Here is a 22,740-nt window from a genome sequence, read left to right as displayed (position 1 = left end):
GAACCATTGTGAATGGCATCAAGAAACGGTTGGGTAAGGCAAAGGGGAATTGGGCAGAGGAGTTACCAGCAGTACTCTGGTCGTACGAAACCACTCCACGAACAAGCACACGAGAGACCCCGTTCGGCTTAACATACGGGACGGAGGCTGTACTTCCATTAGAAATAGTTGTTGGCACGTTGAGAGCGGTCAATGCGGATGAAGAAAGCAACGCCCAAGACCTGAGATTGAATCTGGACGTCCTCGAAGAGAGACGCGAGAAGTCGGAGATACGCCAAGCCGCGTACAAACGCGTAACAGAAAGATATTACAATCAGAGGGTGAAGGAGAAGGCATTCAGAGTAGGCGAGTATGAGCTGAGAAAAAATGAGGCAAGTCGAGCCCAACCCCAAGGCAAGTTGGGCCCAGTATGGGAGGGCCCGTACAAGATTATAGAAGCGAATAGGAGCGGCGTGTATGTATTAGAAACAGCGGAAGGGAGGCGGATACCAAGAACATGGAACGCCAGAAACTTGAAGAAAATTTTCTTTTAAGAGCAAAATGGCAAATAGCCCTAGCTGTTCACCGTCGTACTTAGCATATCACATTTTTAAGTACTTAGTGTACTTGATTTCATGCTCAGAGACATGATTCTCATACTTAGTGTATTGGAGCCCATAGTTAATGTAATCGAATGATTGATATGCTAAATCTTAATACTCAGTGTATTAAATCTTGAAGTGACTGAATACCTAAAACATTGAATTTTATTGTTGGGTGCTTAGAGAACCAAGCCGTGACACTTAGCGTGTCAATACTAATGTGGGCAAAATAAAGTGCTTAGCGCATCAAAATACCATTAGAAGAAAGCAATGCTTAGAGCATGCAACATGACACCTGGTACACCAAAACGTTTTTACATACAATCAAAAGAGAGAATTTCTAGCAAAATCCATACATCGCGTGTCCAGATCAAAACAAAAAAAGAAAGGAAACTAAAACAACCAAAGAGAATATTTTCACGCCCCAGGAGGGGTAGCACATGATGCCGGAGGCAATCGTTAACCGTAAGACTAAGAAGTTACGACACAAAATGGTCAATTTAGTGCTAGTCCGTTGGAAACATTCGAATGGGCCGAATCTCACTTGGGAAACAAAGAGTGACATGATGAGTCTCTACCCACATTTTTTTGTTGATTCATGATTCCAGGACGGAATCATCCTAAGGGGGAGAGAATTGTAACGCCCGCGTTTCGGGGCTAAGCATTAATAGATGATGTAATAGTCTAGGTCAACTATTGTAACTCTTTTGAAGTAATAAAGATGAATTATTTGAAGTATTATGTGAATTTATGTGCTTATTACTTATTTATAAATGTATAATTAATAAAGGCTAAAAATAAGCGTCAAAATTAAAGTGTAAGATAAGCCTGATATCTTTACATACAGTTGTAGTGGTCAAAACAAGGATTCCGGATATATAAAGAACGCCGAAATCCAAGTTATAACAAAGAAGTTATGACCCGTTGAAGTTTCGCGGCAAAACCGGCACGACACCGGGAGACGTAAATAGTAAATTTACGATAAAGGACTTTTTGGCCTCAGTAATCTAAACAAAAGTTGTAGTATACGTTAAACCAAGAGCGTCCATAAAAATAACGCCCAAATATGACTTCGTACGAGGAAGTTATGAATTTTCTAAGATTTGGCATAGGAGTGCACGACCCGAAACTCGAATTTTAGTTCGAGCGGTTTTTGGCCTACGCGACCTAAATGAGAGTTGAATCTCTCATTAATAGGAACTCAACGGTAAAAAGACAGACGAAAATGGAGTCCGTATGAAGGAGTTACGAATTTTACGCGAATATTTAACAGTATAATCTTCATATACTGTTAAATTTAAGATCGGTCGAGAATTAGCCGATAGAGTCAAAATGCGAGTTGTAGATCTTATTTTTTTCCTACGCGTGGATATAAAGAACGTCAAAAACGGAGCTCGTATGTGAAAGTTATGAATTTTTGAAAATCGACTGATTTCCACCTTGTGTACGATGCCACGTGTCAGCACCAGGCGAAACCTTGGAGCCTACGCAACACCACGAAGTGGAGAGAGGCACCACGACGTGGTGACGCTCCAAGCAGCCTATAAATAGAGGTGTCGGGGCTGCCTCCAAACTCACACCTTCACCCTCTTTCTTTCTTTAGAAATTCACTCTAAGCCTCCCTACCCCCCCCCCCCCCAAAGCCTAGGGTAACTCCCTAGCACGAGGCGGAAGCCCCGGAGCGCTTGACGGCTCCGAAAAGAAGAGCCTTCGGCTCAGCAACTCTGCTTCGGCGGAGCCCGGTTTTGAGAAAAACCCGCTGTAAGTGAGCTACGCCTACCCTATCTTTAGTATAACTTATGTTTCAATATAGTAATGTTATTAGGACCTTATAATAAATATTTGGGCTATTATTATGAGTTATATAAGTGTCGTTATAATATATTTTTAACCACTCGCGGTACGGCGAATCCGGTTTGAAGGGCCGCTTGGGTTGCTAGATTCAGAAGTGTTATATGCCAAAATGATCCTGCCCTCCGGTGTTTCATGTCTGGCCCCTGTTTGTACATAGTGGGCGAAGAGTATTGTGTTAACGCTTATATAATAGTAATAATAGCAATACTATTAATTAGTCCCGGTGAATATTAGACTAAACTCTAGTGGTAATGATATTAGGTTTTGTCCGAGGGAAATTGTTTTAAGGGTAACGAAGTGTTGTCCGAGTACCGAGTCACCACCTTTACAGGTGAGTGCATAGTTACTTTCATATTACACATATATATGAAGTATTTTATATAAATTACGTGCTATGTGTGCATATTATCTGAATACTTGTTGTCTATGTTGGATGAATGATTTTTATACATGTTTTAAATGATTTAAACTGTATATGTATTTTATATCTACAAAAATGTTGGGGTAAAACATGGGTAGATGTAATAAGACGATGTGTGATAAAAATGATGAGAGGCCTCGATGTTGTTGTTGATCCAGTCATCTAGCCGAGTATAGATGACGACCACGGACTCTTCTAGACAGTCTAGTGGAACGCTAGCAGGCTCGCAACCTGTAGGTGTTTGTGAACGATGTGTTCACCGGTGTTCTCCATCCCCCTCATGGTTTCCTTAAGGACATTTAGTGCTGAGGAACCCCCTTGGCAGTAGTGTCCATCCCGATGATGATCCTTAGGCTAGGTCCCTTATGATAGGTGTTTTAGGGACGCAAAGTGAGGATAACGGGAACGGGTAATCGGGTTATTGTTGGTTTATGAAATTAATAAACTTATTTATTGTGGGTTGAAAACTCTATGTGCTCACCAGGCTCCCAAGCCTGGCCCACTCAGTTTCATGTATTACAGGTAGTGGCGCTCGAGCATAGATGTGACGTTTTGGATGAGGGATTACGGATTATAGGCCTGTAGATATGAAATAATGTAGTAAGGCTTATATTGTACTGTTTAAGCTTTTGATCTGTATCGAACATGACATCCTGAGATTTTTAATGAAATACATTTCTACGGAAATGCTTTGATAAAACTCTATCATATTTTTATTTTGGGAACAAATTCCGCAACACTTTTATTTAAAAAGTTACTCTGATTTTCAAACAAAGAATAAACAAAATCGGCCTTTTCTAGCCGTGAAAATGGGGATGTCACAGTCAAGTACATACCAATTATAGTTATGGGCTTAGACACCTAATCCAACACTTGGATCCAACAATTTCTCATCCTTGTGCATCTTTTGGAGGTATAAAACTCCAACCTTGATGCATATTTCTTTAGATCTTGTTTAAGCTTAGATTTACATTCTTTTTGTCCTAAAACCTAGATCTTTGTGAGTATGGAATACTCCAAAGCCTTTAAGTTGTCCTTTTAGACGTTTTAGGGTGTTTTATGTCATAAAAATTCAAGCTTGGACCTTGGTTTTCCTCCATGCAAAAGTTATGGAGTTGAAAATTGTTGAACGAGTTAGAGTTTTGATGTTGTGATCCTTGTAGCCATGCAAAGGCATAAAAGTTGAAACTTTATGGCCTTGGACGTTTTATTAAGCTTAGATCTGAAATTGGATGTGAAGTCTTAATGCATTAATACCACTTAGACGGAGCTTGGGAGTCATGGTATTACATTGTTCGTAATGCTGTGTATGTTGGACATAGAGGGATTATGTAACACCGTAAATTTCCAGATAAATTTTTCATTTTTGAAACCATATTAAACCAAATGTCATATTTCTCGAAAACCCAAGTGTATAAATTGTTTAAACACAAGATCACAAAACATCTAATAATATCCCAGAATCCTCATAACAAAATCTCCAGCTAGTGTGTACAATCAAGCCGGCGCCTTCCCGCGATCCTCGGAAGTACCTGAAACACATATCGCATAATACGATAAGCACGAAGCTTAGTGAGTTCCCCAAAATACCACATACACAAATAATAAGCCTCTCATGGCTATAACTCGGCATGGACCCTCCGGTCTCATGCGTCTCGGTGTGGACCCTCTGATCATGTGTCTCATTGGAAACCCTCCGGTCCCACAACTAGGTTTGGACCCTCCGGTCTTGTCTCAGTGGAAACCCTTCGGTCCCACAACTCGGTTTGGACCCTCCGGTCCTGTCTCGGTGGAAACCCTCCAGTCCCACAACTCGGTTTGGACCCTCCGGTCCTATCTCAGTAAAACACAGAATATAGCATATATATCACACAAACAAAATGCATAATATCACGTAACTCAAATAAGCACATAAGACCCTCCGGTCACACATAGATACCACTCATGGTAAGTATAGTGAGAAGACTCACCTCGTAAGCAAGCAAGCAAATAACCTCATACACGAATCCTGAACTAGCCTCCGCCTAACACATGGGATAAATATCACTAATTAATACTCTATTCACGACTCTAAATAAACCAAGGGTTATTCTCTCTCTCTTTCTCACTCTTGGAGTGAGTAAAAGACCATTTTACCCCTCCATGGTCTCTATTCCTCATGTTTGACCAACCATAAAGTCCATAGAAGTCAAACTCGAGTCAACGGCCAAAGTTGACTCAACTCGTCGAGCGCACTTACGCAACTCGTCGAGTCCCCTCGTTTCCTCAGAAGTCTCATGAAAGTCCAGCTCATCTCGTTGATTTGATCCCCCAACTCGCCGAGTTATCGCATGATCAAGCTTATCGAGACAAACCCTAACCGACTCGTTGAGTCAGTTCATGGACTCGACGAGTCCCTTCAATCTGACTCCTCATTTAGACGTTTTATAGTAAATATACCACTCTAAACTCTGGATCTAGCATCCCAAGACTCGATTGTCACGTAAAGCTTCGATATTTACGTTCATGCATGGCATTATTGCTCCAAAATGCCAATACATGTTCTCATAAGGGTTTAAGCACAATAATCCTCATATGGCTGAATAAAGTTGGTACCTTTGGACTCTAGGGACCTCACAAGGTCCAAATATGGGTTCTAGACCTCCTGATAAATCAGTATACTCAAAGTCCCAATAAAAGGTGGTAGAAACCCTAAACTTTCATAATCATGAGATCTAACCAAATAGATGAGAAAGGTGCAAGCTTTTTACCTTCCACTTGAAGCTTTGGACGAAATGGCCCTAGATCCAACAGTTTCTCCTTGTTCATTGTTGGATAATCTCCTCTTCTCCTCAAAAGATGCACTAGAATACTCAAAGATTAGCTTTGTCACTCTCCTAGCTCACTGCACACGTTTAGGGTTTCACACAGGAAGGTTGGGCGACTGGTGAGGCAGAAATGAGGTCATAAGTTCCCTTAAATAGGACCCAACCCCAGGGATTTAGGGTTTCATCACACAGCACCAACTCGGCGAGTCGGCTCTCTGACTCGTCGAGTCAATTCATTAAACCCCCGCGGCCAGTTCGACTCCACTCGACGAGTTGGGCCCACAACTCGTCGAGTTACTCAATAATTCTCCAAAAATAAATACATAAAAATATACTTGGGAGCCCGGATGTTACAATTCTTCTCCACTAGGATCAGACTTCGCCCTCGAAGTCATGCTCTGGAAATAACTCTAGGTACTGGTCACACATATCGGACTTCGGCTCCCACGTCCACTCGGATCCCTTCCGATGTTGCCATTGGACCTGAACCTAGGGCACCTCTTTGTTCCTCAACACTTTCACCTTCCAGTCTAAAATCGCTATCGGCCTCTCAATGTAATTCAGGCTCGCATCCACCTGAATATCCTCTAGGGGTACCACTGTCGTCTCATCAGCTACAAACTTCTTTAACTGGGACACATGGAAGGTGTTATGAATTTGGTTCAACTCTGCAGGTAGCTCCAACCGATATGCTACCTTACCCACCCTGACGGTCACTCTGAAAAGACCAATGTATTGGGGCCCCAGCTTGCCCCGCTTCCTGAATCAGATCACCCCTTTCCATGGGGATACCTTAAGGAGGACAAAATCTCCAACCTGAAACTCTAGCTTAGATCGTCACTGGTCTGCATAACTCTTCTGGCGACTCTGGGCCGTTAGTAATCTCTGTCTGACCTGCTGAATCTGCTCAGTCGTATTGATCACTATCTCAGTGCCACCCATCACTCTCTGTCCTACCTCTCCCCAACAGATGGGAGTCCGACACTTCCTCCCGTAAAGAGCTCGAAGGGAGGCATGCCGATACTAGAATGGTGGCTGTTGTTGTAAGAAAACTCAGCCAAGGGTAAATAGGTGTCCTAACTTCATTCGAAGTCCATAACACATGCACGCAGCATGTCCTCAAGCGTCTGAATCGTCCGCTTGCTCTGCTCGTTAGTCTGTGGGTGGTAAGTTGTACTGAAGTGTAGCCGGTACCCAATTCCTCATGAAATTTCTTCTAGAACATGGAAGTAAAACGCACATCCCGATCTGACACTATCGATGTCGCCCCCCATGTCGTACCACCACTTCTCGAACGTAGATCTCGGCCAATTTCTCTGCAGTCTGGAGTCTCAACTTCCACTATCAGCTCAATAACTCAAACCCAAAAGATAGATGGAAATAAGCCCTTAAACTCCCTAGGAAGAGATCTATCACAAGAAAGGCTCAAGATAAAAGCTTTTTACGTCCATAAAAGCTAATCACCGAAGAAAACCGGATCCGAGAGTCTCTCCTTGATCCAACTCGTGTTGCTCTCCAAAGTCTCTTTACACAAAGGCACAAGATCACCCAATTTAGTCTCTCTTTCTCACAAAATCGAATGGAGCTGGTCTAGGGTTTTTCTCAGAGATCTAAGGTGTCATGGGTGGCTAGAATGAGGCTTAAGGCCCTTTAAATAGGACACAAACCCGGGGAATTAGGGTTTCTCCAAACAGCTCCAACTCGCTGAGTTGGTCTCTCAACTCGTCGAGTTGGTCACTAAACTCACGTGGCCAAAACCGTCTCCACTCGCCGAGTTGGGCACCCAACTCGTCGAGTCGCTCTGTCATAATGAATATAAATCGCTTAAATATGATACCTGAAATTTCGGGATGCTACAAAATGCAATGTTAGAATAGTTTTGGAAAACCACTTACTTTCGTATACTTCTTTAAGCATTTTGGATATTTTGAAGTGTCATGGACATTTTAAAAAATTGTATTAAAAATATCATGCAAATTCAAACATTATATTTGGATATTTGTTGGATTTTAATTGAAAAATGATTGATAAAAGTTAGATAAAATTGCAAGAATGGTATGTCGAAAATTGCCACTTTGGTCCAAACAAGTTTGGACTACCACCACCAGTGGTCCAAAAGTTTGATTTTGTTTTGAGTTTTGTCCAAAATTTTCAAAATTTTTTATAAAGACATATTTGCCCTTTGTATTTTCCCTTTTTTATTACAAAAACCATAAAAAAAACCCACCACACCTCCCTCTCTTTCTACATTTTTCATATCACCTACCGGAAAAATATGAACAACCACCACCACCTATCGGAAATCACCACCATTGGTCGGATTTTCAGGCAACCACCATAAACAATCTCCACCAGTTCAACACCACCGCCAACATTGATTTTACGACAACAACCGTCATCACCACCACCTCATTAATGATTATGAAAGCCACCATCACCGACGAAAACCCTATCGCCGCCACCCTTCGTCTTTGAATGAAGACATGACCCTTTACGCAGGAACGCCTCACGTTATCGCTCTAACCTCTGATCTGAAAGCCGCCCTTCGTATTTAAACGAAGTTGAGTTCAACATCGTCGCCACTACCATTAGAAATGCTAACAATCGCCACCATTAGAAACCCTAATCCTTAGCATCGTTTGGGTGGGAGGACGAAGAATCCATATATTTGTTAACATTCCAGATCCGGATGACCTCGAGATTTATCTACAACTCTACGAAGACGATGGTCGAGCCGTTGTAAACCGGAGCTTCATATTTCTATATATGAAGATGGAGATGACCCTAGGGTTTGTTGTGCTCCAATGACCTTGAGATTCATCACAGTCGAGTGATAGTGAGGAGTCTAGTGATCGAACTTGACATAGGCTAGACAATGAGGTCGGTTACACCTGCAACTCCATCTTCAAAGCATCTACGTGTGGGTTGTAATCTCCAAAGATGTTAACGAGGCGAGTAGAGAGAGAAATACAAAATTTTAATTGTTTTTTTAATGAGAGAAAGGGTATTTTATTTTTGTTTTATTTTTAATTGTTTTTTAATTCATGTAATAAAAGAAAAATGGAAAATTAAATAATAAAGGGAAAAACGACTTTATAAAAAACAGTTTAAGCCAAATTGGACCAAACTCGTAACAAAATAAAACGTTTAGACCATTCGTGCTAGTCCAAACTTGTTTTGACCAAAGTAATATTTTTCAGCTAAACATAAAGACTATTCTTGCATTTTTGTCTAAAAATTAAACTAATTATTAACAATGATCGTGTTTTTAAACTACCTATCACCACCGTCAAAAGCATCCCTCAACACTGTCATATGACTTTCTCTCAAGCTTTGAAAGCAACCCTTTCCAAGGTGGTTGCTCATCTCGGGTCCATTGAAACGTGGGTTGTTTTGTTAATTCTTCATAGGTGTACTCTTCAGGTGTTCAGGCCCAAGAATAGGCAAGAAAGTAGTTCTGGCAACAGGAAGTCGTTGCAACATCGTAATATCATGAGCACATTAGCTACTTGAGGGATTGAAGACGGTATCGCCAAGCTAGTTAAAAACTTATTTGACAATGCAATACTGGAGCAACAAGGCAAAAAAGAAGAGTACAGTCAATAGGAAAGAACACTGGGCAACACCAATGTCAGACAATGTCTTTGTAAGGTTGTCGATGAACATTTTATAGCGGTAGTGAAAGTTTTATGTTCTTCGGGGGTTGCTCCATTTGGGGGTGATACTACGAAGGTATTTGAGGATAAGTATCCATACAAGCCACCACCTTCCATGTCGAACACCATATTTTCAGAACCTCCCTTTGTAGTGGATGTTAACAATGTCCTTGGGGGAATTAAATCATTCCCTAAAGGTACCTCGTGTGGGAGAGACGGGTTGAGAGATCAACACATTTTGGATGCTCTTTGTGGAGAAGGTTCATCTATAGCCAAAGACCTCCTACGTGCTATTACATATGTGGTTAATCTATGGCTAGGGTGAAGATGCCCTTCGAGTTTGGCAGAATTTGTTGCCTCTGCTCCTATCACGTCGCTCTTCAAACTTGACAAAGGAATATGACCTATTGCAGTAGGCACTATATGGAGACGTTTGGTTTCCAAGTTAGCTATGAAAGGTGTTGGTAAATAAATGGTCAAGTATCCCAATGATTTTTAGTTCGGATTCAGGGTGTCGGGTGGCGTTGAGGCCGTATTACATAGCGCCAATAGGGTGTTGAGTGAGCGCCATGATGACGGATCTCTTTCCATGCTTACTGTGGACTTCTTTAATGCCTTTAACCTTGTCGACAAATCTGCATTACTTCATGAGGTTAGATTGAGGTGTCCTTCTATATCCTTGTGGGTAGAATTCCTATATGGTCAAGCAGCAAGGTTGTATCTAGCTAGGCAACACATAAAGGAGACCCCTTGGGACCACTTCTCTTTTCCCTTGTGTTGCACCCGCTATTGCATAATATTAGAGACAATTGCAAGCTTCTTCTCCATGCATGGTACCTTGATGATGGCATACTTATTGGAGATTCGGAGGAGGTGGCCAAAGCGTTGGACATCATTATAGTGATTGGCCAAAAAGTGGGCCTTCAGCTGAATATCAAGAAAACCAAGCTCTTTTGGCCCTCATGTGATGGTAGGAAACTACGTGAGGGGCTATTCCTGGCTGGCATCGGGAGGCCGCCTTTGGGGGTGAAACTTCTTGGGGGAGATGTTAGTAGAGATGCTAATTTATTTAGCAGCTTAGCCATAAAGAGAGCCGAAAATGTTGTGAATTTGATGCGCCTTATTCCACAATTTTCTGACCCCCATAGTGAGCTCCTTCTGCTTCGGTCTTTGTATGGGTGTTGCTAAGCTTTTCTTTAGGCTGAGGATGTGCCTACCCGTTCACATGGAGGAGACGACATTATTCTTTGACAATGGGTTGCGCGGGGCGATTGAGAACATTGTGGTTTGTGGTGGCCCTTTCTTTGGCGACATACAGTGACGAATTGCTTCCTTACCCATTAGGTTTGGTGGTTTAGGTTTATACTTGGCAGTAGAGGCTACCTCATATGCTTTTTTTGCCTCAAGGGCCCAATCTTGGGTATTTCAAGACCACATCTTACGGGATAACGACATATATGGTATGGATTCTGATTATGACTGTGCATTGGCTTCTCTTCGTAACAAGCTTCTGGATATCGACCTTAACAACTTTACTACTAAAGACACCGCCCCCTAAATCCCAGAATACACTGGTGAGTGCCATTTTTCGTAAATTTATCCAAGATATGGAAGTGCATCTTGACATGATGACTCGACAGAAAGTGGTTTTCCAATGCTTACGTGCACCACATGCTCAAGGTTTTCTTCTAGTTATCCCTATAGATGGGCTTGGCCAACATATGTCTCCTGTAGAGTACCGTACTGTCCTCAAATATCGACTCATAATTCCAATATTCTCAGCTGACGAGATATGTCCGGTGTTTCGCAAGGCATGTTTGAACTCTTTTGGAGAGCATGTAGTTCACTGTAAAGAACTCCCCGGGTTCAAATACAGGCACAATATGGTTAGGGATGTTTTGTTTGACATATTTAAGCGTGCCGAGGTTTCCGCCAAGAAAAAGGCACCTGTGAATTTCTTGGTTGATCCGACAGAAGGAAGGTCAACCTTTAGATCGACTGATGTTTTGATTTTTGGATGGGTCGGAGGGAAACACACATGTGTAGACCTTACAGGGGTATCCTCTCTCGTGGGCTTGAGGGCTGGGGGTTTCACGGCGGGGCAGACTGCTTTAAAAGCTGCTATAGACAAAGTCACCAAACATTAGAAATCGTGCATGGAAAATCAACACGTGTTCATACCATTTGCATTTGATATATTTGGTTTCTTCGTGCCGGATGCGGTGAAGCTTTTTAATAGAGTACAACGGATCATGCATATCAATGTTATATCCCCTAGATCTATGGATGTAGTCATCAAAAGAATTAGTTTTACCATACAAAAAGGCTTAGCGGTTCAGTTTATTACCCGTTTGTCATCTCACTCGTTGTACGATGATAAATAAATATATAATTAGTGTACTTTAGACCAAAAAAATTATTAACATATACAAAAATAGTCGAAAATTAAAATTTAAAGTGAGTACGACTTTATCATTCATTAAATTTGTCATTTGTCAAACTCTTTGTAAGGGTTCAAATGGAAGATAAATTAGAATATAAGGACCAGAAAGGCAATTCATCCAAAAACAGCGACTGTTGCTTAGCCTTGATGCTTTACTACTTTTCACACACTAATCTCTGTACCCACGTCTGACAAATAAAAAATTGCCACGTCAGTCAAATCACCTACTTCACGCGCTCACTCTCGCACGAACATTCACGGGCAATCGTGCGGCTAGTATTGTTCCTTAAGCTTCATCCGTATGTACGTGTTTACACTCTCTCTCTACGCGCGTCACTACCTCACTCCTTCTTTCTCTCTCTTCTCTTACTTTCTCTTTCTGAAAACTCCGAAAACCGCATTTTAGCAACATAGCTGTTGCAGATTATTCCCTTTCGCCCTTGCCACCACCACCAACCACCACACATCTCCATCGTTCGTCGGAGTGATCGCTGTTTTTACAAAACACATCAAGTAGTTGATACTCGTGAATCTGGTTCTACGAGTTTGTTTGATTTGAGATCTGGAAGATCTAGAATGTCGAAAATATGGGGGAATATCGGCGCCTGGGCGGCGGAAGCGGAGCGTGCAGAGGCCGAAGAGAAAGAACAAGAGGCCGCAGCAGCGGCGGCAGCCGCGGCTGCTCCACCACAGAGTTATCCGAGCTTGAAAGAGGCGGTGAACACTAACAAAGGGAAGAAAAAGACGAAGATGACCTTGCAGGAGTTCACGATGGGCGGAGCTGGAGGTATCGGTGGTGGAGGTTCGCGCCGAGACTTGGCTTTCGAGCAGAAAGGATTGACTCCTGAAGAGATGATGCGGCTTCCGACCGGGCCGAAAGAGCGGTCTGCAGAAGAAATGCAATACGGGAGGATAGGCGGTGGTTTCTCGTCGTACGGAGGCGGTCGGTCTGGCGGAGGTCCTAGGATGAGGGATAGAGAAGCCGATGGTGACGGTTCATGGGGGAATAATCGGAGATCTTACGGTGGATTTGATGATGATCGTAGAGGTCCGCCTTCTCGGGGCCCGGAATACGAACAAACATCTAGGGCTGATGAGGTTGATAATTGGGCAATGGCGAAGAAACCTATGACTCCTTCATTTGATGCTGGTAGTAGACCTAACCGCTACAGTTCTCTTGGTGGAGGCGGCGGTCTTAGCGCAGGAGGAGGAGGAGGGGGATTTTCTAGGGCTGATGAGATTGACAATTGGGCAATGAATAAGAAGCCTGTACCACCTGCTAGATCCTCTAACTTCGGTTCTGGTTTTCGTGATTCTGGAGGACCTGAACCTGACCGTTGGAGTAGGGGAGTTTTGCCTCGCGATGGCAACCAGGAACGGCTACCAGAGCGCCGCCGTTTGGTACTCGATCCACCTAAGGGTGAAAGTTCTCTGACTCAGCCCATCGTCAAGACGAATAAACCAAATCCTTTTGGGAATGCAAGGCCGAGAGAAGAGATATTGGCCGAGAAAGGTTTGGATTGGAAGAAAGCGGATTTAGAACTTGAAGCTAAGAAAATCAACAGTCGACCCACAAGCTCTCATTCTAACAGCAGGCCTGGGAGTGCACATTCTGGGAGGTCTGCAGAGGGTTCAGTTTCATTACAGGGATTAGAGAAGCCGAGGCCTAAGGTGAATCCTTTCGGTGATGCTAAGCCTCGGGAAGTCTTGCTTCAGGAGAAAGGTGTTGATTATCGGAAGATTGATTCAGAGTTGGAGCGGCGGCGCCTTGGCAGGTTCTAATACTATATCTTATAATCTTATCTTTTACTGTCACTTCTACTTAACGCTATTGACACTGTGAACTTGGTGTCCAATGGGTCATTAAGAAACTATACCAAAATATATCTTGAATTTCTGTCTTTGTAAAAGCCATTTTTGTGGCTGAGGTGAGACCTTAAGTGGGGATTTAAAGGTTATACAGTTATTAAAGCTGTGAAGAATATCATTATCAAGCAAGTTATTGTCTTAACAAATACTTGTATCACAAAATCACAGGACTACTTGATTCCATTTTGCCAAACACTCGCCTATGTGTTATTTGGGAACTTAGTTTATTGCTTTGAGTGCATGGAATTATATAAATTTGACCTGTATAGTTTGAGTCTAACATGAAACCATCTTCTATCATCTCAACGTATTTGATTGTTAATATGAGTTCTATGCTTTGTTTGTTCTTTATGTCTAAGATGGTCAAGTGCAGTTCTTGTGATGCATTATTGAGAACATTGAGAATATGGTCTCATGAAAAATAGTTGATTTATTGATACTGTCAGTTTCATAAGTTCCTGGGTTACAATGTATCTGCAAAGGTTTTGATTAAATACATTTTTTAAGCATTTGGAAGGCAAGAAAACATGAAAAACTTAAAGGAGTTTTTGAGCATTTCTATAGCAAAACATGTTATACATTAACAGTTTCTATGTTTTTATAGTGCACTAGCAAGAAGCATAAAATTGAACTTAAACTGGGAGCTCCAATCCTTCATAATATATTAAAAGTTATGAATGCTTTTCAAATTTTAATGTATAACATGTTTTGCTATAGAAATGCTCAAGAACTCCTTTATGTTTTTTTGCTTCTTTTGGACATAATAGCTTAATGCTTCATGTGTACTTGACCACACATTACTATCAGCCTGAGCTTTATTTATGTGGAGGCCCCACATAGCTTTACCCTAAAAAAATCCTTGGTTCAACAGAATGATTTTTATTTTAGGTGGATTTACTTGCATAGGTGATGCTTGTGCATTTATATGGCATTCATTGTCAAATTGCTTTAAGTAGATTCTAAATTCTTGATTCTTGGTTCTTTCTATTCACATATCTTTTTTTTTTCTCACTTCAGTTCTTTATTCCATCTTAGTCCTAACATTTTACAAGTTTGTCTTCTCTTATTTCTCTTTCGTTTCCCCAAACATGTCATCCATTGCTTGAATATCTTGTATTTATCTTATTACTTATATGTTTATAATTCTTTAGTAAATTGGTGTATACATATTTATATCAAATAAGTATCTGTTATTCAATGTATTTCATGAATATATAATCTTATATCAAGTACTAAGATATTTCCATTGTTTATTACACAACAATTACATGTGTACAACTTTTTGATTTAGAATTTGCTAAATTGTCATAATAATCTTTCATAGTTGGTTATTCCTATTATGTTACTTGTCTTAATGTAATACTAATTTTACCTCAATAGTTTCTAAAACTTAGCAAAACATGTATCATCTATATCTCATATCTAAAGAATCTATCTCATTATTCATATGATATGATATCAAAACATCTTTTACATCAAATATTCGAGAACCTATATATCTTTGTTTATATGAAACTGGCTTGATGAGATAATTTGAGAAGACAATGAATTATAAATTTTCAGGTCGGAGACAGAGGCAGAAAAAAACTTAAAGGAAGAAATAGATAATTTGAGAAGGGAGTTTGAGAAAGAGTCTCCTTCAAATGTAGAGTTACATGATATGATAATTGAGAAAGAAAGGGAACTGGAACAGTTAAGCCATGATCTGGATGATAAACTTCGGTTCAGTCAAAAGAGCTTTGAAAGACCAGGTTCTGGAGCAGGAAGACCACCCTCTCAATCTGGTTCCTTTGATGAATCCAGAAGTGTTGACTTTTCAGAGAGGCCTCAATCCCGTGACGACAGAAGAAGAGGTTTTGGTGGAACTGGAAAAGATAGAGGTTTTTTGGGTAACACTGATCTTGCCAGGTAAATTGTTGCAATTATGTTACTACAATTATTATATGTTAAAAAATAAAGTATGTTGGGGTGAAGAAATGTAAGTGTGTGTGTTGCTATTATCAATGGCCAACTACTGATGTTATGTTGGTTGCTAATCTTTGCATTTTGTTGTAGGCCTAACTCAAGGGAGAGATGGTGACAAGTAGAAAAGTAAGGAGGGAGGAATAAAAAAATATAAAATTTTGGTGTTCCAAGGAGAAGAGAAAGAGGCTTCTAACTTTAAAGAAGAAGTGAAAGTGAAAGTGAAGTAAGTGTGTTGTTACAAGTAAGTGTAAACAAAGCTTCTTTCCATTGATTTGCTGAAAAAGGAAGGACTAAGGAGGAGTTAGCTGTCTTGTGTTACTTATTATTAATACTCTTCATTTTGATTGTACATCTCGAATGAATTTATAACTCTTTGTTTCTTAATCTCAAAACTAAATCTAACTCTTGTGCATCTCTCTCTGACCCAAACCAAAATTTGAGCGCATCTGGACTCTAGTTGATTATGTGAGAAGCTTTATTACAAATTGGAAGAATCCAAGTAGCAGAATAAAGCGTCCATTAACAAAATGTGGTCCATTTAGAATAGTATAAAACTTGTCCATTTGTCTGAAAAATGAAAATGGTACACAGGTGTTTTGACAAATCACAACAACGAAACAAATTTAAATCTGAAAAAGTTCCTTACTAACTTGGGTTAAGCGAGTGGGTGGTTGATACCCAATGGACATAATTAATGGTAATTTTGGAGTCGATAAACTGACGAGCAGTGACCATATACAACTTCCAATCCTATGAAAGCAGAAAACCAAATGTGTTCTCATTGTTACCGAGTCTGAACTGAAGAGTAGAGTTGACTAAACTCTTAGGCTAAAAGGTATGGTTTTGAGATTATTACGCATTTAAGGGCTGCTACATCATTTAAATAACTGCTCCACTACATGTCTACTAGCATTGGAGATGGTGTTCATCATTTAAATAACTGCTCCACTACATGTCTACTAGCATTGGGGATGGTGTTCACTAGTGAGAGAGAGAGAGAGAGAGTAGCCAATGAGAGCCACCATTGAATTGTTGAGCCAATAGTCTCCCTTGTATCTTCATCCTTTGGATCATCCAGGGATGCAATTAGTCTCCAAACATCTTGATGGTTCGAATTTCAACTCATGGAAAAAAGGCTATGATGATCGCTTTATCCGCTAAAAATAAACTAGGTATTGTGAACAACAAAGTTTCTAAGCCTTCTTCTGATCATGAAACATTCGACTTATGGCAGAGGTGTAACGACATGGTTACTTCCTGGATTCTCAATGTTCTAACCAATGATATTGTTGAATCTGTGGTTTAATAATCCTCCGTGAAGGCTATTTGGGACGATCTCGATGATAGATTCGGACAATCAAACGGAGAAAAATTGTATCATCTTCAAAAGGAAATTTCTGACCTAACTCAAGGATCTGATGATCTGGCCACCTATTTCACCAAATTGAAGAAACAATGGGACGAATTAAACGCCCTATCCTCGATTCCAAGTTGTACTTGTGGTGCTGCACACACAATTCAAGAAAGTCAGCAAAATCAAAGGCTGATTAAGTTTCTCATGGGATTGAATGCCGATTATGGATCAACCAAAGGAAGTATTCTTCTAATGAAACCTCTTCCTTCTGTTGCTCAAGCTTATGCTCTTCTGATTCAGGATGAAAAACAACGAGAGGTACACTCTTTATCTCACTTCTTATTAGAATCTGCATCAATGAATGTCAAGTCTGGAGTTAATCATTACAAGAACAATTTTGAGGGAAAGAAAACTATTACGTGCAATTTCTGCAAGAAGCCTGGTCATAATGCCAATAAATGCTATCGATTAATCGGTTTTCCTAAGGATTCAAGTTCACCAAAGGAAGAAATGCTTATGCTAATGTTGTTGGCTTTCCATCAAGTGAACAGCTCCAATAATTCCAACCTTATGTTGCTGAAAATCAACCAAACTCTTATTCTGTTACTCATGCATTTCCTAATCTCACAAATGAACAGCTCCAACAATATCAACAGTTCTTTTCAATGTTTAGAAACATGAATCTTGCAAGCAAAGGATCAGAAGCAAACAAAAATGATTCACAAGCCAATACTTCTCAATGTTCATCTTCTACAAATCATCCAAGTGTCAATTTCGCTGGTAATGTTTTTCTGCCCCAAAATCATTCTATCAGTTGTCATTGTTTGGTCACAATATCTACTACTTGGATTATTGATTCCGGAGCTAGTGATCACATGTGCCACAATCGATCATTGTTATTTCAGATCAAAACTCTTGTTTTTCCTTTTCATATCACTCTTCCAAATGGACAAAAGATAAGTGCACAGGAGGTTGGTAGCATCATTCTAGCTGAAAATGTTGTCCTGCATAATGTTCTTTATGTTCCCATTTCAAATTCAACTTGTTGTCCATAAGCAAATTATGTCGAGATTTGAGATCATTGGTTGTGTTTTCAGACCAATTTTGCTTCTTGTTGCAGGGCCCTTCTCTGAAGAGGCCTCTGGTTCTTGGTAGACATCAAGATGGCCTATACTTTCTTCATTCCAATACACATTCAAACAAAGGCATTGCTCTATCAGTCACTTCAAATGTTCGTACAGATCCTTCTGTTATTTTTTCCAATTATGTTTGTAGAAACTTGTCAAAAGATAGTTTGTTTTCTCTATGGCATAAGAGACTTGGACATCTCCCTTTGTACAAGTTGAAAACTCTACCATTTCTAAAGAATATGCATGTTGAATTTAATCATGTTTGTGAAATCTGTCCAAAAGCTAGACAACATAAACTTCCATTTAGTCATAGCTTTATTCATACTTCTTCATCATTGATCTCATCCATATTGACACATGGGATCCGTACAATACTAAAACCTACAATGGTAAGTCTTATTTCTTACCCATTGTAGATGATTATACTCGTTCAACATGGAACCACTTGTTAAGCACCAAAAGCAATGCTTTCAATGTTCTTAAAGGTTTTATTGAAATGGTCAAAACCCAATTTCATAAAAGTGTCAAGATTATTCGATCCGATAATGCTTTTGAACTAGGTTCTAGTAATGAAGCCATTGCTTACTTTCAAGAAAGAGGAATCATTCATCAAACTAGTTTTAGACATACCCCTCAACAAAATAGGGTTGTCTAGCGCAAGCATAAGCATCTTCTTGAAACATATAGAGCTTTGTTGTTTCAATCCAAACTTCCATTGAAATTCTGGGGTGACTGTGTACTTACAGCCACTCATCTTATAAATCGTTTTCCTTCCAAGTTATTAAAAGTAAAATCACCCTATTTTCTGTTACATGGAACTCAACCTTCTTACTCATTTCTTCGAACTTTTGGCTGCTTATGTTTTTCAAGTACCCTGCAACGTAATAGAGATAAATTTAAGCCACATACAGTACCATGTATTTTTGTTGGCTATCCTTTTGGGAAAAAGGGTTACAAGTTGTATAATCTTGAAACCAAACAGATCTTGGTCTCTAGAGATGTTATTTTTCACGAACATATTTTACCATATCCATCTAAAGATTCTGTTGATGAGTCTTTCTTTCCTCAAAGCATGAATTTTCACTATGATGAAGACCATAATCCTTCATCATCAACTACCTCTCAATCAAACATTCATTCAAGAGATGATATACCTATACCTCAACCAATACCACAACAACCTCTTCTTAGACACTCAACTAGAATTATTAAACCACCAACTCACCTAAAAGATTTTGTTTGCACCAATGCATCATGTCATGATTCTTCAAAATCATGTTATTCTTTCTTTTCATGTCTACACAATGTGACTCAAGCCTCTACACCAAAACATGTTTGTTTTACTACTATTTCTGATCAAAGTAAAAACCTTGTCATGAATATGAATAAAATTTCTGAACCTACCAACTTTGAAGAAGCAAATTTTATTCCTGAATGGCGGGATGCTACGTCAAAAGAGTTTGAGGCATTAGAGGCTAATAACACTTGGGTTTTAGTTGATCTTCCTAAGGGAAAGAAACCTATAAGCTGTCCTTGGGTCTACAAAGTGAAATACAAAGCAAATGGGGACATTGAAAGGTGCAAAGGAAGGCTTGTTGTCAAGGGTTTTACTCAGAAACCTGGGATTGATTATACAAAAACATTCTCTCCGGTTGTAAAAATGACAACCATTGGAGCATTAATTGCAACAACAGTCAATAAAGGTTGGAAATTAGATCAACTTGATGTAAATAACGCTTTTCTTCATGGGGAATTACATGAAGACATTTACATGAAACCTCCACTGGGATTGAAACTTTCTAATACTAATCAAGTTTGCAAATTACAGAAGTCATTGTACGGCTTAAAACAGGCGTCACGATAGTGGTACGCCAAACTTTCTTCTGCTCTTAAAGATATGGGTTATCAAAATTCCAAAAATGATTACTCTCTTTTTCACAAAAACATGGGTTCAAGTGTTACTTTTGTTGCTGTGTATGTGGATGACATCATGGTAATATGAAATAATCAAGAGGAAATTACAAAGTTAAAATCACATGTTGATAAGACTTTTAAAATAAAAGATTTGGGATCCCTCAGTTTCTTTTTGGGTATTGAGGTATTATACACTTCATCGGGTGTTATTTTAACTCAAATAAAATCCACTCAATACTTGTTGAAAGAGTTCGAATGCACTGATTATGCTTCTTGTCCTCTTCCCACCAATATCAAACTATTACAAGGACAAGGAGATCTTATGCAATCACTAGAAACTTATCGAAGATTGGTTGGTAAATTGAACTTCCTTTGCTGTTCAACTATTAAGTCAGTTTATGTATGACCCTCGAATACCTCATTTTGATGCTGCTAAACATGTTCTCAAATACCTCAATAATGATCCCAATCAAGTTTTGTTCATGTATAATAGTGATGATTTCACTTTACATACCTATTGCGATTCAGATTGGGCTTAATGTCCACAATCTCGAAGAAGTGTAAGTGGGTTTGTCATTTTGCTTGGTGATAGTCCAATTACTTGGAAATCAAAGAAGCAAATCACAGCATCTCTTTCATCCGCAGAGGCAGAATATAGAAGCATGTGTCGTGTCACTACTAAGTTGGCCTGGTTAACTCGCTTATTGCATGAGATTACTGTCCCTAATCTTACACCTGTTCCAGTTCATTGTGATAGCCAAGCTACTATTCATATTGCTAAGAATCTCGTTTTTCACGAAAGGACAAAACATGTGGAAATTGACTGCCACTTTGTGTTGGGTTATGAGAAAAACATCAATCCTATGGTGTTCATGCAACCCTAATTGCTTTGATCTAGGTTTTCTAAGTAAACATACAACATTGAATACCAAAGCAATAAACCCTAATTGACTAGCATACAAATCTGAAAATCACATATGATTAGGGTTAGAAAGTTTACCTTGATTGTTATGTAGTAATAACAATCACAATCCTCCTTGATCTTGACTTCTGAAAGCTTAGTTCCCCAAGTGTTGCACCTCTAATGGAGTCACAAACACTCTATGCAAAGGATGAAGTAGGAGAGAGGAGAATTTCGACCACTCTATGGTTTCTTAAGCCATGGACGAAATTTCCCTTGTAATGGGGTCTATTTATAGTTGTGTGGGCTGCTAGGGTTTCATATGGAAACCCTAATTCTCTGCTTAGGCCTTAAGCAACCCATGGAACCTTTCTAGAAGGCCCCTTGGACAATTTTTATATGGGCTCCCATATAGAATCCGTCCACTTCCTTCTATTAGGAATCCATAACCCAACTTGCAACTATTAGATAATTACATTATCAGTCCCCTTTATTTAATCAGTCTCTTTTAACCACGAAACTAATTCCAAATTAATTTCTGGTTAATACTAATTAAATAATATTATTTCCAAATAATATATTAATCTTGTAATATATTAATAAAACCATTTTGAGTATGAGTTTATTATTCTTATAATAAATTCTACTTTTTCTCCTCTTCCTATCAAGTTGCATGAGTGAAGGCAACCCAAAAGGACCATGCTCATAATCAAATCAAGTACATACCTAAAATAGTTATGGGCTTAGACACCTAATCCAATGGTCTCCCACTTAGATAAGTCTAATAACTATTTTGCGTATGACTTCAGAATCTGATCAGCAATCGTAGCTTTCATAAGCCATTGTCGAACTCTGATCTTATCAGAAACGTGTCCTTTAGATAAGGGATCATATATTCCTCCATTCTAGATATCGTATGAACTGAGACATGGATTATAATCATTCTCTCTGTTTATGTGTTGTTTCCCGATTTTCGATTTATGACGACTGACTAATTGAACAAATCAAATAAGTCCTGGCTTGGCCAAGCACTTTAGGGTGTCATCACTAAATCATCGAGGGCCCCACAAATATCGCTTTTATCCCTCTTTGGGTAAAAGGAACGGATAAAATTCGACTCAAATGCTCGCTTGTACCTACTCATCAAATCACACACAACAATATGTTTTATAACACCAAGTTACTAGTGCGTTTACATATTATCAATGTGCAGCCGACTTGTAAATTACAACTCACATGTCTCGGTTTCAAGAATATAAGATATTATCGTCTTACTAATCACTCGTGATAAAAACCATGAAGTGATTCAAGTGAGTGTGGGTTTAATCCAATACTCAAATCTTATTTCAGGAGCACTCATGAACGTTGCAACAAATCTTTGCTATGTCTAAACAATTAGACAATCTACAAACCAAATCATGACAATCTTCTTTCATACGTACTTCCAAAGTATGATCGACTGTGGATAGTTTAAGTAATCTTATTATTTTGGAAGTCAAAACATGCGAAGTGAAACACAAGAATAATACTAATCCTATATGGTCCCAAACTCTTGAGTATAAATAAAACACCTTTTATTTAATCCCCATATTGATTTCTCATTATTCATTGTATAATGTTTCGGATAATCAACTTATTACTTGAATTATAACAACAGTTGTCCCATGCTCCAAGCATGCACACTATGTTTACCTATGGTCCTTACTTTGTGAAATAGATCAATTGAACACATTTCTAATGATACTCATTTCACAACTCCTAATCCTTGTCATAAGTGTAAGAATACCAAATTCTTGCCACTATTAGAATATGTTAGATTCTAACATTTTATGCAACGATCCTTTC

The 22,740-nt window shown here is 39.4% G+C and overlaps 2 protein-coding genes across 2 annotated transcripts; both read left to right on the top strand.

Annotated features, from left to right (window-relative positions):
- The first annotated feature begins 12,155 nt into the window (after positions 1-12,155).
- On the top strand, positions 12,156-16,008 carry LOC145129868 (eukaryotic translation initiation factor 4B2-like). The gene is made up of 3 exons (XM_079064685.1): positions 12,156-13,537; positions 15,195-15,539; positions 15,687-16,008. The coding sequence occupies exons 1-3, from the start codon at positions 12,339-12,341 to the stop codon at positions 15,709-15,711; spliced, it is 1,569 nt and encodes a 522-aa protein (XP_078920811.1). The 5' UTR covers positions 12,156-12,338; the 3' UTR covers positions 15,712-16,008.
- Positions 16,009-16,701: 693 nt separating this feature from the next.
- LOC145131837 (uncharacterized) lies at positions 16,702-19,944 on the top strand. The gene is made up of 6 exons (XM_079066484.1): positions 16,702-16,845; positions 16,918-17,493; positions 17,589-17,735; positions 17,856-17,963; positions 18,071-18,469; positions 19,030-19,944. Exons 1-6 carry the CDS (start codon positions 16,702-16,704, stop codon positions 19,942-19,944), a joined length of 2,289 nt encoding a protein of 762 aa, XP_078922610.1.
- The last annotated feature ends 2,796 nt before the right edge of the window (positions 19,945-22,740 follow it).

Source organism: Lactuca virosa, chromosome 8 (assembly GCF_052849685.1).
Source record: "Lactuca virosa cultivar CGN04683 chromosome 8, Lactuca_virosa_CGN04683_v6, whole genome shotgun sequence".
NCBI classification, from domain to species: domain Eukaryota; kingdom Viridiplantae; phylum Streptophyta; class Magnoliopsida; order Asterales; family Asteraceae; genus Lactuca; species Lactuca virosa.
The sequence above is the reverse complement of the archived record's forward strand: the minus strand, read 5'-3'. Positions and strand labels throughout refer to the sequence as shown.

Excerpts from the sequence above, each read along its gene's own strand:
- LOC145129868 (XM_079064685.1), top strand. The coding sequence starts at position 12,339 with ATGTCGAAAATATGGGGGAATATCGGCGCCTGGGCGGCGGAAGCGGAG. Across the intron at positions 13,538-15,194 it reads GAGCGGCGGCGCCTTGGCAG|GTCGGAGACAGAGGCAGAAA; the intron begins GTTCTAATACTA and ends ATAAATTTTCAG. Across the intron at positions 15,540-15,686 it reads GGTAACACTGATCTTGCCAG|GCCTAACTCAAGGGAGAGAT; the intron begins GTAAATTGTTGC and ends ATTTTGTTGTAG.
- LOC145131837 (XM_079066484.1), top strand. The coding sequence starts at position 16,702 with ATGGTTCGAATTTCAACTCATGGAAAAAAGGCTATGATGATCGCTTTA. Across the intron at positions 17,494-17,588 it reads TGTTGTTGGCTTTCCATCAA|CTCCAACAATATCAACAGTT; the intron begins GTGAACAGCTCC and ends ACAAATGAACAG. Across the intron at positions 18,470-19,029 it reads CAATACTAAAACCTACAATG|GGTTACAAGTTGTATAATCT; the intron begins GTAAGTCTTATT and ends TTTGGGAAAAAG.